General features: G+C 49.0%; 2 protein-coding genes across 2 annotated transcripts in view; both read right to left on the bottom strand.

Moving 5' to 3' along the window:
* LOC311124905 (aminopeptidase N-like) overlaps window positions 1–11,835 on the bottom strand; it is a gene marked incomplete at its 5' end in the record, with an annotated part of 75,983 nt that extends 64,148 nt beyond the window's left edge. Inside the window, 3 exons of the mRNA XM_084199002.1 lie at window positions 295–434; window positions 1,049–1,191; window positions 11,228–11,835. Of these exons, the coding sequence (XP_084055128.1) occupies window positions 295–434; window positions 1,049–1,191; window positions 11,228–11,835 (891 nt within the window). The remainder of the gene's footprint in view (window positions 1–294; window positions 435–1,048; window positions 1,192–11,227) is intronic.
* A 9,401-nt stretch (window positions 11,836–21,236) lies between these two features.
* Window positions 21,237–22,616, bottom strand: part of LOC311124909 (aminopeptidase N-like) — a 28,774-nt gene continuing 27,394 nt past the window's right edge. Inside the window, exon 14 of the mRNA XM_084199006.1 lies at window positions 21,237–21,914. Within this exon, the coding sequence (XP_084055132.1) occupies window positions 21,762–21,914 (153 nt within the window). The 3' untranslated portion in view covers window positions 21,237–21,761. The remainder of the gene's footprint in view (window positions 21,915–22,616) is intronic.

A 22,616-nucleotide genomic window follows, 5' to 3' on the forward strand; every position in this document is an offset into this window, starting at 1 on the left:
TTTGACCGAGAGCAGTATCCCTTTAAGGTTAGGATTTGGGTCATCTCTCGTGAACAGACTACGTAAACACCTGACCAAATTACGGGAGCTTTTAGAGTTCTGGGATAACTGAGGTAAGGATTTGGGTCATCTCTCGTGAACAGACTACGTAAACACCTGACCAAATTACGCGAGATTTTAGAGTTCTGGGATAACTGAGGATTTGGGGAGGGGAAGCTGGTCCTAGATCTGTACGAAGGGGAAACTTCTCCCCAACGCAGACCAATAAGATCCAGAGCTGTTAATAATACGTACCAAAACCTTTTCCCCTTCTGGTGACCGGATGAAATCGAACTCACTGACTACAAAGGCCAGTAGATAGGTTGACATGAGGGGTGTGGGTTTGAAGCTGGTCCGAGTAACATCCTGGTCGTTGACAGTGACATTGACTGAGGCTACAGGTGGAGAGAGAAACGGGTTAGTGAGCGTAGCAGAGACGACACATTGGTTTTCCCAGCAGGAGACCAGAGTTCAGATCCCTCCAGTGACAACAGGAACTCTCTGAGGTTCTACCATAGATTCTAGAAGGTTACACAACTTAGTATATAGTCAGCTGAGTACGGCAGTGGATCAGCCTATAAGGTATATTTGTATAGCAGCTTACTTTAAAAAAGACAAAAAAATGCAATGCTTGTATTTTCTTCAGCCAGTTGTTGAGAGTTTGGCAGAACTGGTTCTCTCAGTCTGAGCGAGAGGTACATTTGGCAGATTGTAGCATTAAACTCTCTAACTATAATCTAGGAAACAGATCACAGATCCCATCCCATTTGGACCTAGAAGCAGCCAACAGCACACATACCTAGATTCATGCCATTGGCCAGAGCTAGGGTTCCATGCTTACCTAGATTCATGCCATTGGCCAGAGCCACGGTTCCATTCTTACCTAGATTCATGCCATTGGCCAGAGCCACGGTTCCATGCTTACCTAGATTCATGCCATTGGCCAGAGCCAGGGTTCCATGCTTACCTAGATTCATGCCATTGGCCAGAGCCAGGGTTCCATGCTTACCTAGATTCATGCCATTGGCCAGAGCCACGGTTCCATGTGCGTGGAGGAGGGTGATGTGGAACACGGCCTTCATGGCAGGTTCATCAAAGCAGGGGAAGGCTTTCCTGGCGTCCACAGGCTGCATCTGAGTGGTTGCTACAACTCTACCGACACACACAGCAACCGGTATCACAACAGCACTGAAGACTGGACAGCTACAGTTTAGACATAGTGACTGTAGGTGCAATGCATTCAGTCATTCACACTTATAAATCCTTCTGCATATTGTAGTTATTACTGAAATATGTTGCGCTTGTTATTACTGCTGTACTACAAGGCTGTTACAGTTAGACGTAGAGTCAATACATTCATATTGCATGTTGTAGTTGCAGTTTGATAAGACTCTTATCAGCAGTTGAAGCGGTTTGAAGTTCACATTGAAAGATAAAGGTACTGAGTGTCTTAGTTCAAGGACCATCAGTTAATTACCTAAAGCACTGACTGGTGAGAATGTTCAGAATACATTGCACTTGGAATGTATTGAACTGCACCCCCATGGTATACCACAGGAGGCTGCTGAGGGGAGGGCTCTTAATAATGTCTGGAACGGAGCCAATGGAATGGAGTCAAACACCTGGAAACCATGGAAACCATGTGTTTAATGTATTTGATACCATTCCACCGATTCCGCTCCAGTCATTAGAACGAGCCTGTCCTCCCCAATGAAGGTGTCCCCAACCTCCTGTGGTATACACATGAACAACTGTTCCAGAGGAGAGCTGCCAGGAAGCGTTTCATCGTACACTACGCTGTACCCTGTGTATATGACAAATAAACCTTGATTTGATGAGAACAATTCATCATGACTCAGCACTCTGTATTACAGTATCAAATTTGTCTTTGGATCAACGTCAACAAATTACTTCAAGTGATTAAAAGTCCAATGAATCAAGTCACTGTAAACCCAAAGTTCAGTTGAATACTAAATATTATTTCATGTAAATGCACCCATTTTTTCATCTTGTTCAGAGTTGATTTTTCACTTTGGAATTACCTATCCAAAACGCTTCAATTGCGGTACAAGCAGTTCAATCAATTCCCCGCAAAATGAGAAATTACACTGGTTCAATAACATTCAATAATTACTCCGAATTGATCTTTACATAAAACTTTAACGGTCACAATATTTACATTTTAGTAGACGCTCTTATCCAGAGCAGTTGGGGTTCAGAGCCTTGCTCAGGGACAGAGACGCTCTTATCCAGAGCAGTTTGGGTTCAGAGCCTTGCTCAGGGACAGAGACGCTCTTATCCAGAGCAGTTGGGGTTCAGAGCCTTGCTCTGGGACAGAGACGCTCTTATCCAGAGCAGTTGGGGTTCAGAGCCTTGCTCAGGGACAGAGACGCTCTTATCCAGAGCAGTTGGGGTTCAGAGCCTTGCTCAGGGACAGAGACGCTCTTATCCAGAGCAGTTGGGGTTCAGAGCCTTGCTCTGGGACAGAGACGCTCTTATCCAGAGCAGTTGGGGTTCAGAGCCTTGCTCTGGGACAGAGACGCTCTTATCCAGAGCAGTTGGGGTTCAGAGCCTTGCTCAGGGACAGAGATGCTCTTATCCAGAGCAGTTGGGGTTCAGAGCCTTGCTCAGGGACAGAGACGCTCTTATCCAGAGCAGTTGGGGTTCAGAGCCTTGCTCAGGGACAGAGACGCTCTTATCCAGAGCAGTTGGGGTTCAGAGCCTTGCTCAGGGACAGAGACGCTCTTATCCAGAGCAGTTGGGGTTCAGAGCCAGATTTATCACCTAGTCGGCTCGGGGATTCGAACCAGTGACCGATGGGCTACCTGCCACCCTATTGTAGGCAAATGGTGACATCTAAACAATGGACGCCTTAACGAGGTTTCTAAGTATCATTACAGATTCAGTGGACAAACAAATCTCTGCTTGGGGAATACAACAGAACAGATGAATTTGAATGACATTCACTCTGACGGGTGGCAAAGAGCATGATGTGTTGAAAGCAATTTAGAACCTGCAGTCGGTTCAAACACAATGATCTCCCAAATTCATTGTTTAACTTCAGACTAATTGAATATGTTGAAGATACAACCCAAAGCACAAACCGATCAATAACAGCAGCTCAGATGAACAATGACATCAGTGGCAGTCAATGTTTTACAGTGTATCTTATGCAAGTATCATTACAGGTGTTAGTTATTAAGAAGATTAATAAAATAGACCATATTAACTGGAATGACATTCACTCTGACGGGTGTGCAAAAATAACATCCTAAAAGCCACGCCCCCAATAAACCACACCCCCAACTCTTCTAATAAACTGCCGACACTACACTACCCCACCATTCCACTACCCCACCACCCCACTACCCCACCACCCCACTACCCCACCTCTACACTACCCCACCACTACACTACCCCACCACCCCACTACCCCACCACCCCACTACCCCACCACCACACTACCCCACCACTCCACTACCCCACCACCCCACTACCCCACCACTCCACTACCCCACCACTACACTACCCCGCCACTACACTACCCCACCACTACACTACCCCACCACTCCACCACTCCACTACCCCACTACCCCACCACTACACTACCCCACCTCTACACTACCCCACCACCCCACTACCCCACCACTACACTACCCCACCACTACACTACCCCACCACCCCACCACTACACTACCCCACCACTCCACTACCCCACCACCCCACTACCCCACCACTCCACTACCCCACCACTACACTACCCCGCCACTACACTACCCCACCACTCCACTACCCCACTACGCCACCACTACACTACCCCAACTCTACACTACCCCACCACCCCACTACCCCACCACTACACTACCCCACCTCTACACTACCCCACCACTCCACTACCCCACCACTACACTACCCCACCACTACACTACCCCACAACCCCACTACCCCACCACTCCACTACCCCACCACCCCACTACCCCACCACTACACTACCCTACCACCCCACTACCCCACCACAACACTACCCCACCACCCCACTACCCCACCACTACACTACCCCACCTCTACACTACCCCACCACCCCACTACCTCACCACTACACTACCCCACCTCTACACTACCCCACCTCTACACTACACCACCACTACACTACCCCACCACTACACTACCCCGCCACTCCACTACCCCACCACTACACTACCCCACCACTCCACCACTCCACCACCCCACTACCCCACCTCTACACTACCCCACCACTACACTACCCCACCTCTACACTACCCCACCACTACACTACCCCACCACTACACTACCCCACCACTACACTACCCCACCACCACACTACCCCGCCACTACACTACCCCACCACTACACTACCCCACCACTCCACTACCCCACCACTCCACTACCCCACCACTACACTACCCCACCACCCCACTACCCCACCACCCCACCACTACACTACCCCACCACTCCACTACCCCACCACCACACTACCCCACCACCCCACTACCCCACCACCTCACTACCCCACCTCTACACTACCCCACCACTACACTACCCCGCCACTCCACTACCCCACTACCCCACCACTACACTACCCCACCACTACACTACCCCACCACTACACTACCCCACTACCCCACTACCCCACCACTACACTACCCCACCACTACACTACCCCACCACTCCACCACTCCACCTCTCCACTACCCCACCTCTACACTACCCCACCACTACACTACCCCACCTCTACACTACCCCACCACTACACTACCCCACCACCCCACTACACTACCCCACCACTACACTACCCCACCACTCCACTACCCCACCACTACACTACCCCACCACTCCACTACCCCACCACTACACTACCCCACCACTCCACTACCCCACCACTCCACTACCCCACCACTACACTACCCCACCACTACACTACCCCACCACTACACTACCCCACCACTACACTACCCCACCACTACACTACACCGCCACCCCACTACCCCACCACTCCACCACTCCACCACTCCACCACTCCACTACACCCCTACCCCACCACTCCACTACCCCACCTCTAAACTACCCCACCACCCCACTACCCCACCACTACACTACCCCACCTCTACACAACCCCACCACTACACTACCCCACCACTACACTACCCCACCACTACACTACCCCACTACCCCACCACTACACTACCCCACCACAACACTACCCCACTACCCCACCACTACACTACCCCACCACTACACTACCCCACTACCCCACCACTACACTACCCCACCACTACACTACCCCACTACCCCACCACTACACTACCCCACCTCTACACTACCCCACCACCCCACCACTACACTACCCCACCTCTACACTACCCCACCACTCCACTACCCCACCACTACACTACCCCACCACTCCACCACTACCCCACCACTACACTACCCCACCACTACACTACCCCACCACTACACTACCCCACTACCCCACCACTACACTACCCCACCTCTACACTACCCCACCACTACACTACCCCACCTCTACACTACCCCACCACCCCACCACTACACTACCCCACCTCTACACTACCCTACCACTACACTACCCCACCACTACACTACCCCACCACTCCACTACCCCACCACTACACTACCCCACCAACACACTACCCCACCACCCCACTACCCCACCACTACACTGCCCCACCACTACACTACCCCACCACTACACTACCCCACTACCCCACCACTACACTACCCCACCTCTACACTACCCCACCACTACACTACCCCACCTCTACACTACCCCACCACCCCACCACTACACTACCCCACCTCTACACTACCCTACCACTACACTACCCCACCACTACACTACCCCACCACTCCACTACCCCACCACTACACTACCCCACCTCTACACTACCCCACCACTCCACTACCCCACCACTACACTACCCCACCAACACACTACCCCACCACTACACTACCCCACCTCTACACTACCCCACCACTCCACTACCCCACCACTACACTACCCCACCAACACACTACCCCACCACTCCACTACCCCACCACCCCACTACCCCACCACTCCACTACCCCACCACCCCACTACCCCACCACTCCACTACCCCACCACTCCACTACCCCACCTCTCCACTACCCCACCACTACACTACCCCGCCACTCCACTACCCCACCACCCCACTACCCCACCACCCCACCACTACACTACCCCACCACTCCACTACCCCACCACCCCACTACCCCACCACTCCACTACCCCACCACCCCACTACCCCACCACTCCACTACCCCACCACTACACTACCCCACCTCTCCACTACCCCACCACTACACTACCCCACCAGTACACTACCCCACCACTCCACTACCCCACTACCCCACCACTACACTACCCCGCCACTACACTACCCCACCACCCCACTACCCCACCACCCCACTACCCCACCACCCCACCACTACACTACCCCACCACTCCACTACCCCACCACCACACTACCCCACCACCCCACTACCCCACCACCCCACCTCTACACTACCCCACCACCCCACTACCCCACCACCCCACTACCCCACCACCCCACCACTACACTACCCCACCACTACAATACCCCACCTCTACACTACCCCACCACTACACTACCCCACCTCTACACTACCCCACCACTCCACTACCCCAACACTACACTACCCCACCACCCCACTACCCCACCACTCCACTACCCCACCACTACACTACCCCACTACCCCACCACCCCACTACCCCACCACTCCACTACCCCACCACTACACTACCCCACCACTCCACTACCCCGCCACTACACTACTCCACCACCACACTACCCCACCACTACACTACCCCACCACTACACTACCCCACCTCTACACTACCCCACCACTACACTACCCCACCTCTACACTACCCCACCACTCCACTACCCCGCCACTACACTACTCCACCACCACACTACCCCACCACTACACTACCCCACCACTACACTACCCCACCTCCACACTACCCCACCACTACACTACCCCATCTCTACACTACCCCACCACCCCACTACCCCACCACCCCACCACTACACTACCCCACCACCCCACCACTACACTACCCCATCTCTACACTACCCCACCACTACACTACCCCATCTCTACACTACCCCACCACTACACTACCCCATCTCTACACTACCCCACCACCCCACTACCCCACCACCCCACCTCTACACTACCCCACCACCCCACCACTACACTACCCCACCACTCCACTACCCCACCACTACACTACCCCACCTCTACACTACCCCACCACTACACTACCCCACCACCCCACTACCCCACCACTCCACTACCCCACCACTACACTACCCCACCTCTCCACTACCCCACCACTACACTACCCCGCCACTCCACTACCCCACCACCCCACTACCCAACCACCCCACCACTACACTACCCCACCACTCCACTACCCCACCACCCCACTACCCCACCACTCCACTACACCACCACCCCACTACCCCACTACCCCACTACCCCACCACTCCACTACCCCACCACTACACTACCCCACCACTACACTACCCCACCACTCCACTACCCCACCACCCCACCACTACACTACCCCACCACTACACTACCCCACCACTACACTACCCCACCACCCCACTACCCCACCACTCCACTACCCCACCACTCCACTACCCCACCACTACACTACTCCACCACCACACTACCCCGCCACTCCACTACCCCACCACTCCACTACCCCACCACTCCACTACCCCACCACTCCACTACCCCACCACTACACTACCCCACCACCCCACTACCCCACCACCCCACTACCCCACCACTACACTACCCCACCACTACACTACACCGCCACCCCACTACCCCACCACTCCACCACTCCACCACTCCACTACCCCACCACTCCACTACCCCACTACCCCACCACTACACTACCCCACCACTACACTACCCCACCACTCCACTACCCCACCACTACACTACCCCACCACCCCACTACCCCACCACCCCACTACCCCACCACTACACTACCCCACTACCCCACTACCCCACCACCCCACTACCCCACCACTCCACTACCCCACCACCCCACTACCCCACCACTCCACTACCCCACCACTACACTACCCCGCCACTACACTACCCCACCACTACACTACCCCACCACTCCACCACTCCACCACTCCACTACCCCACTACCCCACCACTACACTACCCCACCTCTACACTACCCCACCACCCCACTACCCCACCACTACACTACCCCACCACTACACTACCCCACCACCCCACCACTACACTACCCCACCACTCCACTACCCCACCACCCCACTACCCCACCACTCCACTACCCCACCACTACACTACCCCGCCACTACACTACCCCACCACTCCACTACCCCACTACGCCACCACTACACTACCCCAACTCTACACTACCCCACCACCCCACTACCCCACCACTACACTACCCCACCTCTACACTACCCCACCACTCCACTACCCCACCACTACACTACCCCACCACTACACTACCCCACAACCCCACTACCCCACCACTCCACTACCCCACCACCCCACTACCCCACCACTACACTACCCTACCACCCCACTACCCCACCACAACACTACCCCACCACCCCACTACCCCACCACTACACTACCCCACCTCTACACTACCCCACCACCCCACTACCTCACCACTACACTACCCCACCTCTACACTACCCCACCTCTACACTACACCACCACTACACTACCCCACCACTACACTACCCCGCCACTCCACTACCCCACCACTACACTACCCCACCACTCCACCACTCCACCACCCCACTACCCCACCTCTACACTACCCCACCACTACACTACCCCACCTCTACACTACCCCACCACTACACTACCCCACCACTACACTACCCCACCACCCCACTACCCCACCACTACACTACCCCGCCACTACACTACCCCACCACTACACTACCCCACCACTCCACTACCCCACCACTCCACTACCCCACCACTACACTACCCCACCACCCCACTACCCCACCACCCCACCACTACACTACCCCACCACTCCACTACCCCACCACCACACTACCCCACCACCCCACTACCCCACCACCCCACTACCCCACCTCTACACTACCCCACCACTACACTACCCCGCCACTCCACTACCCCACTACCCCACCACTACACTACCCCACCACTACACTACCCCACCACTACACTACCCCACTACCCCACTACCCCACCACTACACTACCCCACCACTACACTACCCCACCACTCCACCACTCCACCTCTCCACTACCCCACCTCTACACTACCCCACCACTACACTACCCCACCTCTACACTACCCCACCACTACACTACCCCACCACCCCACTACCCCACCACCCCACTACCCCACCTCTACACTACCCCACCACTACACTACCCCACCACCCCACTACCCCACCTCTACACTACCCCGCCACTACACTACCCCACCTCTACACTACCCCACCACCCCACTACCCCACCACTCCACTACCCCACCACTCCACTACCCCACACTCCACTACCCCACCACCCCACTACCCCACCACTCCACTACCCCACCACCCCACTACCCCGCCACCCCACTACCCCACCACTCCACTACCCCACCACTACACTACCCCACCACTCCACTACCCCACCACCCCACTACCCCACCAATCCACTACCCCACCATCCCACTACCCCACCTCTCCACTACCCCACCAACACACTACCCCACCACTCCACTACCCCACCACCCCACTACCCCACCACTCCACTAACCCACCAACACACTACCCCACCAATCCACTACCCCACCAACACACTACCCCACCACTCCACTACCCCACCAACACACTACCCCACCACTCCACTACCCCACCACTCCACTACCCCACCAACACACTACCCCACCACTCCACTACCCCACCAACACACTACCCCACCACTCCACTACCCCACCACTCCACTACCCCACCAACACACTACCCCACCACTCCACTACCCCACCAACACACTACCCCACCACTCCACTACCCCACCACTACACTACCCCACCACCCCACTACCCCACCACCCCACTACCCCACCACTACACTACCCGACCACTCCACTACACTACCCCACCACTCCACTACCCCACCACTACACTACCCCACCTCTACACTACCCCACCACTCCACTACCCCACCACTCCACTACCCCACCAACACACTACCCCACCACTCCACTACCCCACCACTCCACTACCCCACCTCTACACTACCCCACCACTCCACTACCCCACCACCCCACTACCACACCACCCCACCACCCCACTACCCCACCACTCCACTACCCCGCCACTCCACTACCCCACCAACACACTACCTCACCACTCCACAACCCCACCACTACACTACCCCACCACCCCACTACCCCACCACCCCACTACCCCACCACTACACTACCCCACCACCCCACTACTACACTACCCCACCACTCCACTACCCCACCAACACACTACCCCACCTCTACACTACCCCACTACCCCACCACCCCACTACCCCACCACTACACTACCCCACCACCCCACTACTACACCACTACACTGCCCCACCACTACACTACCCCACCACCCCACTACTACACTACCCCACCACTACACTGCCCCACCACTACACTACCCCACTACCCCACCACTCCACCTCCCCACTACTCCACCACTACACTACCCCACCACTACACTACCCCACCACTACACTACCCCACCACTACACTGCCCCACCACTACACTACCCCACTACCCCACCACTCCACTACTCCACCACTACACTACCCCACCACTACACTGCCCCACCACTACACTACCCCACCTCTCCACTGCCCTGCCACTATTCAATGTGGATGTGCATGAGGTGTTGAAAGCGTCATTTAATTAATAAATTACATTGATCTGTCAAATTTGTTATTTGATTTCAGACACATTTTATAGAATAGGTTTAACAAACCAAAGCGTAATTTTCAATCATTCCAATCAGTAAATGCACTTCAGATGAACAACAGTGTACGGCACAGGTGACACTTTTATTAATTTATGTTTTCCTTACTTTCTCACTGGGGGACTCCCCTCCTCTGTATATTCACTCCTGTAGAAGCCTCCCAGGTCATCAGCCAGTTCTCCTATAAAATCAGTGTACAGCTCATACTGTTTCCCCACCATCAGATTACTATCCAGCTGGATCACTAGGAACTGAGTAGGAACCTGCAGCCAGCTTTTCTTTATGGTGGGAGCAGTAGATCCATCCAGGCCAGTCAGTCTGGCATGGTGGCCATTGAGCAGAGTCAGGTTCAGCTTGTTAGAGTGGATGAGGATCAGATCTGTGTCCTTCTTACACTGGAACACCACAGCTGACTGTCCTGTGAAGACGTAGAGGCCAGTAGAGGCATTGACAACCAGTCGAGGCCAGAGGGTGATGTTGTAGGAGACGGGAGACAGGGAGTCAGGCAGTCTGTAGTGGTCCCAGGGGTCTTTAGGAGTGGAGGGGGTAGTGGGGGGCACTCCACCTCCTCCATCTGTTGGCTTCACTGCCTCCTGGTTCTTGGCCTTCTCCTGGCTATAGACCACTGACAGGGCGATGATGGCGGCCACCACTCCAGTCCCCACGATCACACCAACTATCCCCAATGTCTTGCTGATGAAGAACCCTTTCCCCATGTCTGTAGGGATGTAGAGTAGGGACAGAAAGTACTGTCTGTAGGGATAGTAACAGACTGAGATCTGTCTATCTGAGGGTAGTGTAATGACTGACAAACAGATAGACAGACAGACAGACAGACAGACAGACAGACAGAAAGAAAGACAGAGAGAGACCCAGAGGGGAATCTGTTTCTTATTTATGCCCTCTGAGGAACTCCCATGCTACGCCAGAGACTTCTAATCAGCTGGGTTAATAGTTGATCAGCCAGCCCAGGACAACCAGAGAGTTCTAATCAGCTCGGTTAATAGTTGATCAGCCAGCCCAGGACAACCTGAGAGTTCTAATCAGTAGTCATGAAGATGTGTTGATAACAGAGTTGTTATCAACACACTAGCTGTTGGACTTGATTCTTGCTTCCTGTTTCTGGACGGAAGATCTTTCCCTTTATAAAGTGTTGAGGTCTTTCCCTGTATAAAGTGTTGAGATCTTTCCCTGTATAAAGTTTTGAGGTCTTTCCCTGTATAAAGTGTTGGGAGATCTTTCCCTGTACAAAGTGTTGAGGTATTTCCCTGTATAAAGTGTTGGGAGATCTTTCCCTGTACAAAGTGTTGAGGTCTTTCCCTGTATAAAGTGTTGAGATCTTTCCCTGTATAAAGTGCTGAGAACTTTCCCTGTTTAAAGTGTTGAGATCTTTCCCTGTATAAAGTGTTGAAATCTTTCCCTGTATAAAGTGTTGAAATCTTTCCCTGTATAAAGTGTTGAGGTCTTTCCCTGTATAAAGTGTTGAGGTCTTTCCCTGTATAAAGTGTTGAGATCTTTCCCTGTATAAAGTGTTGAGGTCTTTCCCTGTATAAAGTGTTGAGGTCTTTCCCTGTATAAAGTGTTGGGAGATCTTTCCCTGTATAAAGTGCTGAGGTCTTTCCCTGTATAAAGTGTTGAGGTCTTTCCCTGTATAAAGTGTTGAGATCTTTCCCTGTATAAAGTGCTGAGAACTTTCCCTGTTTAAAGTGTTGAGATATTTCCCTGTATAAAGTGTTGAGATCTTTCCCTGTATAAAGTGTTGAGATCTTTCCCTGTATAAATTGTTGAAATCTTTCTCTGTATAAAGTGTTGAAATCTTTCCCTGTATAAAGTGTTGAGGTCTTTCCTTGTATAAAGTGTTGAGGTCTTTTCCTGTATAAAGTGTTGAGATCTTTCCCTGTATAAAGTGTTGAGGTCTTTCCCTGTATAAAGTGTTGAGGTCTTTCCCTGTATAAAGTGTTGGGAGATCTTTCCCTGTATAAAGTGTTGAGGTCTTTCCCTGTATAAAGTGTTGAGGTCTTTCCCTGTATAAAGTGTTGAGATCTTTCCCTGTATAAAGTGCTGAGAACTTTCCCTGTTTAAAGTGTTGAGGTCATTCCCTGTATAAAGTGTTGGGAGATCTTTCCCTGTATAAAGTGTTGAGATCTTTCCCTGTATAAAGTGCTGAGAACTTTCCCTGTTTAAATTGTTGAGATCTTTCCCTGTATAAAGTGTTGAGGTCTTTCCCTGTATAAAGCGTTGAGGTCTTTCCCTGTATAAAGTGTTGGGAGATCTTTCCCTGTATAAAGTGTTGAGGTCTTTCCCTGTATAAAGTGTTGAGATCTTTCCCTGTATAAAGTGCTGAGATCTTTCCAAGTATAAAGTGTTGAGATCTTTCCCTGTATAAAGTGTTGTGATCTTTCCCTGTATAAAGTGTTGCGAGGTCTTTCCCTGTATAAAGTGTTTATTGTTCCCTGTATAATGTGTTGGGAGATCTTTCCCTGTATAACGTGTTGAGGTCTTTCCCTGTATAACGTGTTGAGGTCTTTCCCTGTATAATGTGTTGGGATATCTTTCCCTGTATAAAGTGTTGAGGTCTTTCCCTGTATAAAGTGTTGAGGTCTTTCCAAGTATAAAGTGTTGAGATCTGTCCCTGTATAAAGTGTTGTGATATTTCCCTGTATAAAGTGTTGAGATCTGTCCCTGTATAAAGTGTTGTGATCTTTCCCTGTATAAAGTGTTGCGAGGTCTTTCCCTGTATAAAGTGTTGATATCGTTCCCTGTATAAAGTGTTGATTGTTCCCTGTATAATGTGTTGGGAGATCTTTCCCTGTATAAAGTGTTGAGGTCTTTCCCTGTATAACGTGTTGAGATCTTTCCTGTATAACGTGTTGGGATATCGTTCCCTGTATAAAGTGTTGAGATCTTTCCCTGTATAAAGTGTTGGGAGGTTTTTCCCTGTATAAAGTGTTGGGAGGTCTTAGTGTTGGGAAATATTTTCCTGTATAAAGTGTTGGGAGGTCTTAGTGTTGGGAGATCTTTCCGTATCACGCCTACTCCCGCTCCCTCTCTCCAGCGCTCGATGTCACCGGTCTACTAACCACCGGGCCTGGCAACCATTATTTCGCACACCTGGTCCCCATCATTACGCACACCTGGTCCCCATCATTACACACACCTGTTCTCCATCATTACACACACCTGGTCCCCCATCATTACACACACCTGGACTTCATCATTACGCACACCTGGTCCCCATCATTACGCACACCTGGTCCCCATCATTACGCACACCTGGTCCCCATCATTACGCACACCTGGTCCCCATCATTACACACACCTGGTCTCCATCATTACACACACCTGTTCTCCATCATTACACACACCTGTTCTCCACCATTACACACACACCTGGTCCCCCATCATATTACACACACCTGGACTTCATCATTACACACACCTGGTCTCCATCATTACGCACACCTGTTCTCCATCATTACACACACCTGTTCTCCATCATTACACACACCTGTTCTCCACCATTACACACACACCTGGTCCCCCATCATTACACACACCTGGACTTCATCAATACACACACCTGCTCTCCATCATTACGCACACCTGTTCTCCATCATTACGCACACCTGGTCTCCATCATTACACACACCTGTTCTCCACCATTACACACACCTGCTCTCCATCATTATGCACACCTGGTCTCCACCATTACACACACCTGTTCTCCACCATTACACACACCTGCTCCCCATCATTACACACAACTGCTCTCCACCATCACCTTGATGACCTTCCCTTTATTTAGCCCTCAGTAGCCTCAGTCTTCAGGCAGTATTGGTTTGTTTTCATGTTCAGTACGCATCCCCTGTTTTGTATATTTGCCTTGCATCATTGTTATTAAACTCTCCTTCTGCACCTGCTTCCTGACTCCCTGAGTATGCGTGACACCATTTATAAAGTGTTGAGAGAACTTTCCCTGTATAAAGTGTTGGGAGTGTCACGAACCGGCTCAAAGTTCGTAACAAAAGGGAGACAACGTGGAGACAAGGAATACCAAAATATATAATTTATTAACTAAAGTCAACTAAGTACAATGAACAATGGTGTGAGTAATCAGTAGTGTAAGTGAGTGTTTTGCATAAATGTAATAATGCAAGGTGTTGAAAGGTGCCAACGCAACCAACAAAATTACCACAACAACAATCACTAAGGTGTCTGCCTGGAGAGAGTCTCCTCAATGAATGGGGAAGAGGTCCATTTATCCTGGGACACACCCGGGCCCAGGTGTTTCCCATGTAGCTGACGACCCTCCCAACTCCGCCCACCGGCATCCTAATAAGGAAACAAGAGCAAAGAGGCAGAATACGGCAGACAGAGTGGGAGGGGCGTCACAGGGTGGGAGGGGCGTCACATAGTGGGAGGGGCGTCACCGGGTGGGAGGGGCGTCACAGAGTGGGAGGGGCGTCACAGGGTGGGAGGGGCGTCACAGGGTGGGAGGGTCGTCACAGGAGGTCCTAGTGTTGGGAGATCTTTCCCTGTATAAAGTGTTGTGAGATCTGTCCATGTATAAAGTGTTGAGATCTTTCCCTGTATAAAGTGTTGTGAGATCTGTCCCTGTATAAAGTGTTGTGAGATCTGTCCCTGTATAAAGTGTTGGGAGATCTTTCCCTGTATAAAGTGTTGAGATCTGTCCCTGTATAAAGTGTAGAGATCTTTCCCTGTATAAAGTGTTGAGGTCTTTCCCTGTATAAAGTGTTATGAGATCTGTCCCTGTATAAAGTGTTGTGAGATCTGTCCCTGTATAAAGTGTTGGGAGATCTGTCCCTGTATAAAGTGTTGAGATCTTTCCCTGTATAAAGTGTTGTGAGATGTGTCCCTGTATAAAGTGTTGAGATCTGTCCCTGTATAAAGTGTTGTGAGATGTGTCCCTGTATAAAGTGTTGAGGTCTTTCCCTGTATAAAGTGTTGTGAGATCTTTCCATGTATAAAGTGTTGAGATCTGTCCCTGTATAAAGTGTTGTGAGATCTGTCCCTGTATAAAGTGTTGTGAGATCTTTCCCTGTATAAAGTGTTGGGAGATCTTTCCCTGTATAAAGTGTTGTGAGATGTGTCCCTGTATAAAGTGTTGGGAGATCTTTCCCTATATAAAGTGTTGGGAGATCTTTCCCTGTATAAAGTGTTGGGAGATCTTTCCCTGTATAAAGTGTTGGGAGATCTTTCCCTGTATAAAGTGTTGAGAGATCTTTCCCTGTATAAAGTGTTGAGGTCTTACCCTGTATAAAGTGTTGAAATCTTTCCGTTTATAAAGTGTTGAGAGATCTTTCCTTATATGAAGTGTTGAGGTCTTAGTGTTGGGAGATCTTTCCCTGTATAAAGTGTTGTGAGATCTGTCCCTGTATAAAGTGTTGTGAGATCTTTACCTGTATAAAGTGTTGGGAGATCTTTCCCTGTATAAAGTGTTGTGAGATCTTTCCCTGTATAAAGTGTTGGGAGATCTTTCCCTGTATAAAGTGTTGAGAGATCTTTCCCTCTATAAAGTGTTGAGGTCTTTCCCTGTATAAAGTGTTGAAATCTTTCCGTTTATAAAGTGTTGAGAGATCTTTCCTTATATGAAGTGTTGAGGTCTTAGTGTTGGGAGATCTTTCCCTGTATAAAGTGTTGTGAGATCTGTCCCTGTATAAAGTGTTGTGAGATCTTTCCCTGTATAAAGTGTTGGGAGATCTTTCCCTGTATAAAGTGTTGTGAGATCTTTCCCTGTATAAAGTGTTGGGAGATCTTTCCCTGTATAAAGTGTTGAGAGATCTTTCCCTGTATAAAGTGTTGAGGTCTTTCCCTGTATAAAGTGTTGAAATCTTTCCGTTTATAAAGTGTTGAGAGATCTTTCCTTATATGAAGTGTTGAGGTCTTAGTGTTGGGAGATCTTTCACTGTATAAAGTGTTGTGAGATCTGTCCCTGTATAAAGTGTTGTGAGATCTTTCCCTTTATAACGTGTTGGGAGATCTTTCCCTGTATAAAGTGTTGTGAGATGTGTCCCTGTATAAAGTGTTGAGATCTGTCCCTGTATAAAGTGTTGTGAGATGTGTCCCTGTATAAAGTGTTGAGGTCTTTCCCTGTATAAAGTGTTGTGAGATCTTTCCATGTATAAAGTGTTGAGATCTGTCCCTGTATAAAGTGTTGTGAGATCTGTCCCTGTATAAAGTGTTGTGAGATCTGTCCCTGTATAAAGTGTTGGGAGATCTTTCCCTGTATAAACTGTTGGGAGATCTTTCCCTGTATAAAGTGTTGTGAGATGTGTCCCTGTATAAAGTGTTGAGATCTTTCCCTGTATAAAGTGTTGGGAGATCTGTCCCTGTATAAAGTGTTGTGAGATCTTTCCATACATAAAGTGTTGAGATCTGTCCCTGTATAAAGTGTTGGGAGATATGTCCCTGTAAAGTGGGAGATCTTTCCCTGTATAAAGTCTTGTGAGATGTGTCCCTGTATAAAGTGTTGAGATATTTCCCTGTATAAAGTGTTGTGAGATCTGTCCCTGTATAAAGTGTTGTGAGATCTGTCCCTGTATAAAGTGTTGGGAGATCTTTCCATATATAAAGTGTTGGGAGATCTATCCCTGTATAAAGTGTTGGGAGATCTTTCCCTGTATAAAGTGTTGGGAGATCTTTCCCTATATAAAGTGTTGGGAGATCTTTCCCTGTATAAAGTGTTGGGAGATCTTTCCCTGTATAAAGTGTTGGGAGATCTTTCCCTGTATAAAGTGTTGAGAGATCTTTCCCTGTATAAAGTGTTGAGGTCTTTCCCTGTATAAAGTGTTGAAATCTTTCCGTTTATAAAGTGTTGGGAGATCTTTCCTTATATGAAGTGTTGAGGTCTTAGTGTTGGGAGATATTTCCCTGTATAAAGTGTTGTGAGATCTGTCCCTGTATAAAGTGTTGTGAGATCTTTCCCTTTATAAAGTGTTGGGAGATCTTTCCCTGTATAAAGTGTTGTGAGATGTGTCCCTGTATAAAGTGTTGAGATCTGTCCCTGTATAAAGTGTTGTGAGATGTGTCCCTGTATAAAGTGTTGAGGTCTTTCCCTGTATAAAGTGTTGTGAGATCTTTCCATGTATAAAGTGTTGAGATCTGTCCCTGTATAAAGTGTTGTGAGATCTGTCCCTGTATAAAGTGTTGTGAGATCTGTCCCTGTATAAAGTGTTGGGAGATCTGTCCCTGTATAAAGTGTTGGGAGATCTTTCCCTGTATAAAGTGTTGGGAGATCTTTCCCTGTATAAAGTGTTGTGAGATGTGTCCCTGTATAAAGTGTTGAGATCTTTCCCTGTATAAAGTGTTGGGAGATCTGTCCCTGTATAAAGTGTTGTGAGATCTTTCCATATATAAAGTGTTGAGATCTGTCCCTGTATAAAGTGTTGGGAGATCTGTCCCTGTAAAGTGGGAGATCTTTCCCTGTATAAAGTCTTGTGAGATGTGTCCCTGTATAAAGTGTTGAGATATTTCCCCGTATAAAGTGTTGTGAGATCTGTCCCTGTATAAAGTGTTGGGAGATCTTTCCATATATAAAGTGTTGGGAGATCTATCCCTGTATAAAGTGTTGGGAGATCTTTCCCTGTATAAAGTGTTGGGAGATCTTTCCCTATATAAAGTGTTGGGAGATCTTTCCCTGTATAAAGTGTTGGGAGATCTTTCCCTGTATAAAGTGTTGGGAGATCTTTCCCTGTATAAAGTGTTGAGAGATCTTTCCCTGTATAAAGTGTTGAGGTCTTTCCCTGTATAAAGTGTTGAAATCTTTCCATTTATAAAGTGTTGGGAGATCTTTCCTTATATGAAGTGTTGAGGTCTTAGTGTTGGGAGATCTTTCCCTGTATAAAGTGTTGTGAGATCTGTCCCTGTATAAAGTGTTGTGAGATCTTTCCCTGTATAAAGTGTTGGGAGATCTTTCCCTGTATAAAGTGTTGTGAGATCTGTCCCTGTATAAAGTGTTGTGAGATCTTTCCATGTATAAAGTGTTGAGATCTGTCCCTGTATACAGTGTTGTGAGATCTGTCCCTGAATAAAGTGTTGGGAGATCTTTCCCTGTATAAAGTGTTGTGAGATGTGTCCCTGTATAAAGTGTTGAGATCTGTCCCTGTATAAAGTGTTGTGAGATCTTTCCATATATAAAGTGTTGAGATCTGTCCCTGTATAAAGTGTTGGGAGATCTTTCCCTATATAAAGTGTTGGGAGATCTTTCCCCGTATAAAGTGTTGGGAGATCTTTCCCTGTATAAAGTGTTGGGAGATCTTTCCCTGTATAAAGTGTTGAGAGATCTTTCCTGTATAAAGTGTTGAGGTCTTTCCCTGTATAAAGTGTTGAAATCTTTCCGTTTATAAAGTGTTGGGAGATCTTTCCTTGTATGAAGTGTTGAGGTCTTAGTGTTGGGAGATCTTTCCCTGTATAAAGTGTTGTGAGATCTTTCCCTGTATAAAGTGTTGTGAGATCTTTCCCTGTATAAAGTGTTCAGATCTTTCCCTGTATAAAGTGTTGAGATCTTTCCCTGTATAAAGTGTCCAGATCTTTCCCTGTATAAAGTGTTGAGGTCTTTCCCTGTATAAAGTGTTGAGATCTTTCCCTGTATAAAGTGTCCAGATCTTTCCCTGTATAAAGTGTTGAGATCTTTCCCTGTATAAAGTGTTGAGATCTTGCCCTGTATAAAGTGTTGAGATCTTTCCCTGTATAAAGTGTTGAGATCTTTCCCTGTATAAAGTGTCCAGATCTTTCCCAGGGTGCAGTGTGTTTGAGCTGTTCATACTGTACAGATGTCGTATCATAATTTGAGCCAGTGTGCTACAGCAGGAAAATAATACTGCAGCAGCAGGAAATGTGAATTGTAATGTGGATTATAATAAATTGAATTTTTTTGTAGGGGTTGCTATATTTTTCATAAGGGAAAATCAAGTCAGAAATGTTAAAGTGGAAATCACAAACTTTAGATGCCTTTTTCAACCTTGAATACACTACTATTTACATTTCCTGCTCTGCTGGAAAAGTCCTGCGACAACAGGATGATCCCTAACCCTAACCCGACCAAGCAGTCAGTGTATACCAGACACATGTATGACCCATGCCCTTCTGACTTGCTCTCTCTCCTAACTTTCCTGTCTCCTCTCCAAATAAAATCACACAAAACTGTTGACTGTCAGATATAATCTGGTAGTGATGAACTCTCTGAGTAATGTCCCTCCAGTTGAAGACCCTGGTGCTTGTCTAATAGGCTGCAAGGGGGTCCGCCCCGCCCCCTCCCTACCTGGTGCTTGTCTAATAGGCTGCAAGGGGAACCGCCCCTCCCCCTCCCTACCTGGTGCTTGTCTAATAGGCTGCAAGGGGAACCGCCCCTCCCCCTCCCTACCTGGTGCTTGTCTAATAGGCTGCAAGGGGAACCGCCCCTCCCCCTCCCTACCTGGTGCTTGTCTAATAGGCTGCAAGGGGAACCGCCCCTCCCCCTCCCTACCTGGTGCTTGTCTAATAGGCTGCAAGGGGAACCGCCCCTCCCCCTCCCTACCTGGTGCTTGTCTAATAGGCTGCAAGGGGAACCGCCCCTCCCCCTCTCTACCTGGTGCTTGTCTAATAGGCTGCAAGGGGAAACGCCCCTCCCCCTCCCTACCTGGTGCTTGTCTAATAGGCTGCAAGGGGAACCGCCCCTCCCCCTCTCTACCTGGTGCTTGTCTAATAGGCTGCAAGGGGAACCGCCCCTCCCCCTCCCGACAACTGTTGATAGACGCAGTATAAACCAGTCTTTAGTCTTGAAATCTTTGACTGTTTAGAACATGGCCTCACATGTGAATCCTTAAAGATTTGGGAGGGGCTAAGGCTTTAGAGGGTGTGAACGATGCTGAATGGGTGTAGACAAAGAAGAGCTCTCCAGTAGGTGTACCAAAACATTCAAGGCCATTTTCTCAAAAGTCAGGTTACAAGTTTATCAACTTTCAAAGCAGAATGACTTTCCCATTGTTCCTCAACTGTAGTGTATGATATACCATTTTCTAGCTCTGAGTCTCTACTTTTATCCAATGTAAAAAACACAATTTCAAATTTTGCTACATAATTGAGCCGGTCGGTCACAAAAGCAATTGCAACACGTTCTAAAAAAAATGATACTTTAATCAAAGGAGTCATTTTATATTCTTCCCATAGTTACTGAGATATTGTCATTTTTTATGGGAATCCAGTGCATCCTTTTATAAAGAAGGAAACTGTGTCAGATTTACAATAACCAACTGAAGGTACAGAGGATGAAAGTACTAGGTAGATTGAAAACTCAAGATATTAACGGAGCATATATTGGCAGACATTTTAGGAACATGAGAACATGAACAACTGACAATCCAAAATGGATGCACATAAACCACACATCATGATTCAAGTAACAACATGATTTTGGTCTATTCATCATTATACAGTTTAGCTGCGTCCCAAATAGCACCCTATTCCCTACGTAGTGCACTACTTTTAACCAGAGCCCTATGTAGCACACTATATAGGGAATAGGGTGCTATTTGTAACGCAGCCCCATGTTTCTGGTCTGTTTTATACCGACTGTATTTCCCTGATGGTTAAATAAGCAGTAACACCATTGGCCTGGTAGCGTTGTGCTGTAGTGGAAGGTGTTTCACGTGGATTCATTGGTGAACCAGTTCATAACGTGCTCCTGGTTCTCTGCCACCCATTTGATGTTGGCCGTAGTCTTCTCAATAGCCTGCTCCAGAGCCAGCGTCCCGGAGCCGAACCCTACATGGGCATTGTCCTCTTTAAACTGCTTCAGCTGAAAAACAAATCCATACAATTATAGAAACATCGTAGAAATCAGAATACTGACTCAACAATGTTGCACTTTCTAACTCATTTGAGACAGAGGAAAACAAGCTCTGTTTCCCTGAAACCATACATACATACATACCTCTAGCTTAATCTATACCTTACGTACGTATAAGCTGAGCAAAATGACGATCCTGCGTTCTAGCGGTGAGTTTGTGATTGCGGAGCTGCATACCTCTGTATATTTTTGGTACGCAGCTACGCAGGATCGTCATTCTACGTAGCTAATTGTAGTTGTAGCGCTGGGTACGGTATAAATGAGGCTTGACACCAAGCATTATCATCCAGCTCTATTAACAGACCTCTACACAGTGGGACAGACAGGAAACAGCCCAGGGCTGCACAACCCTGTTCCTGGACAGCTACCGTCCTGTAGGTTTTCACCCCAACCCTGTTCCTGGACAGCTACCCTCCTGTAGGTTTTAACTCCAACCCTGTTCCTGGAGAGCTACCCTCCTGTAGGTTTTAACTCCAACCCTGTTCCTGGACAGCTACCGTCCTGTAGGTTTTCACCCCAACCCTGTTCCTGGACAGCTACCGTCATGTAGGTTTTAACTCCAACCCTGTTCCTGGACAGCTACCGTCCTGTAGGTTTTAACTCCAACCCTGTTCCTGGACAGCTACCGTCATGTAGGTTTTCGCTCTAATA

Source organism: Coregonus lavaretus (assembly GCF_964263955.1).
Source record: "Coregonus lavaretus genome assembly, contig: HAP1_SCAFFOLD_284, whole genome shotgun sequence".
Classification (NCBI taxonomy): domain Eukaryota; kingdom Metazoa; phylum Chordata; class Actinopteri; order Salmoniformes; family Salmonidae; genus Coregonus; species Coregonus lavaretus.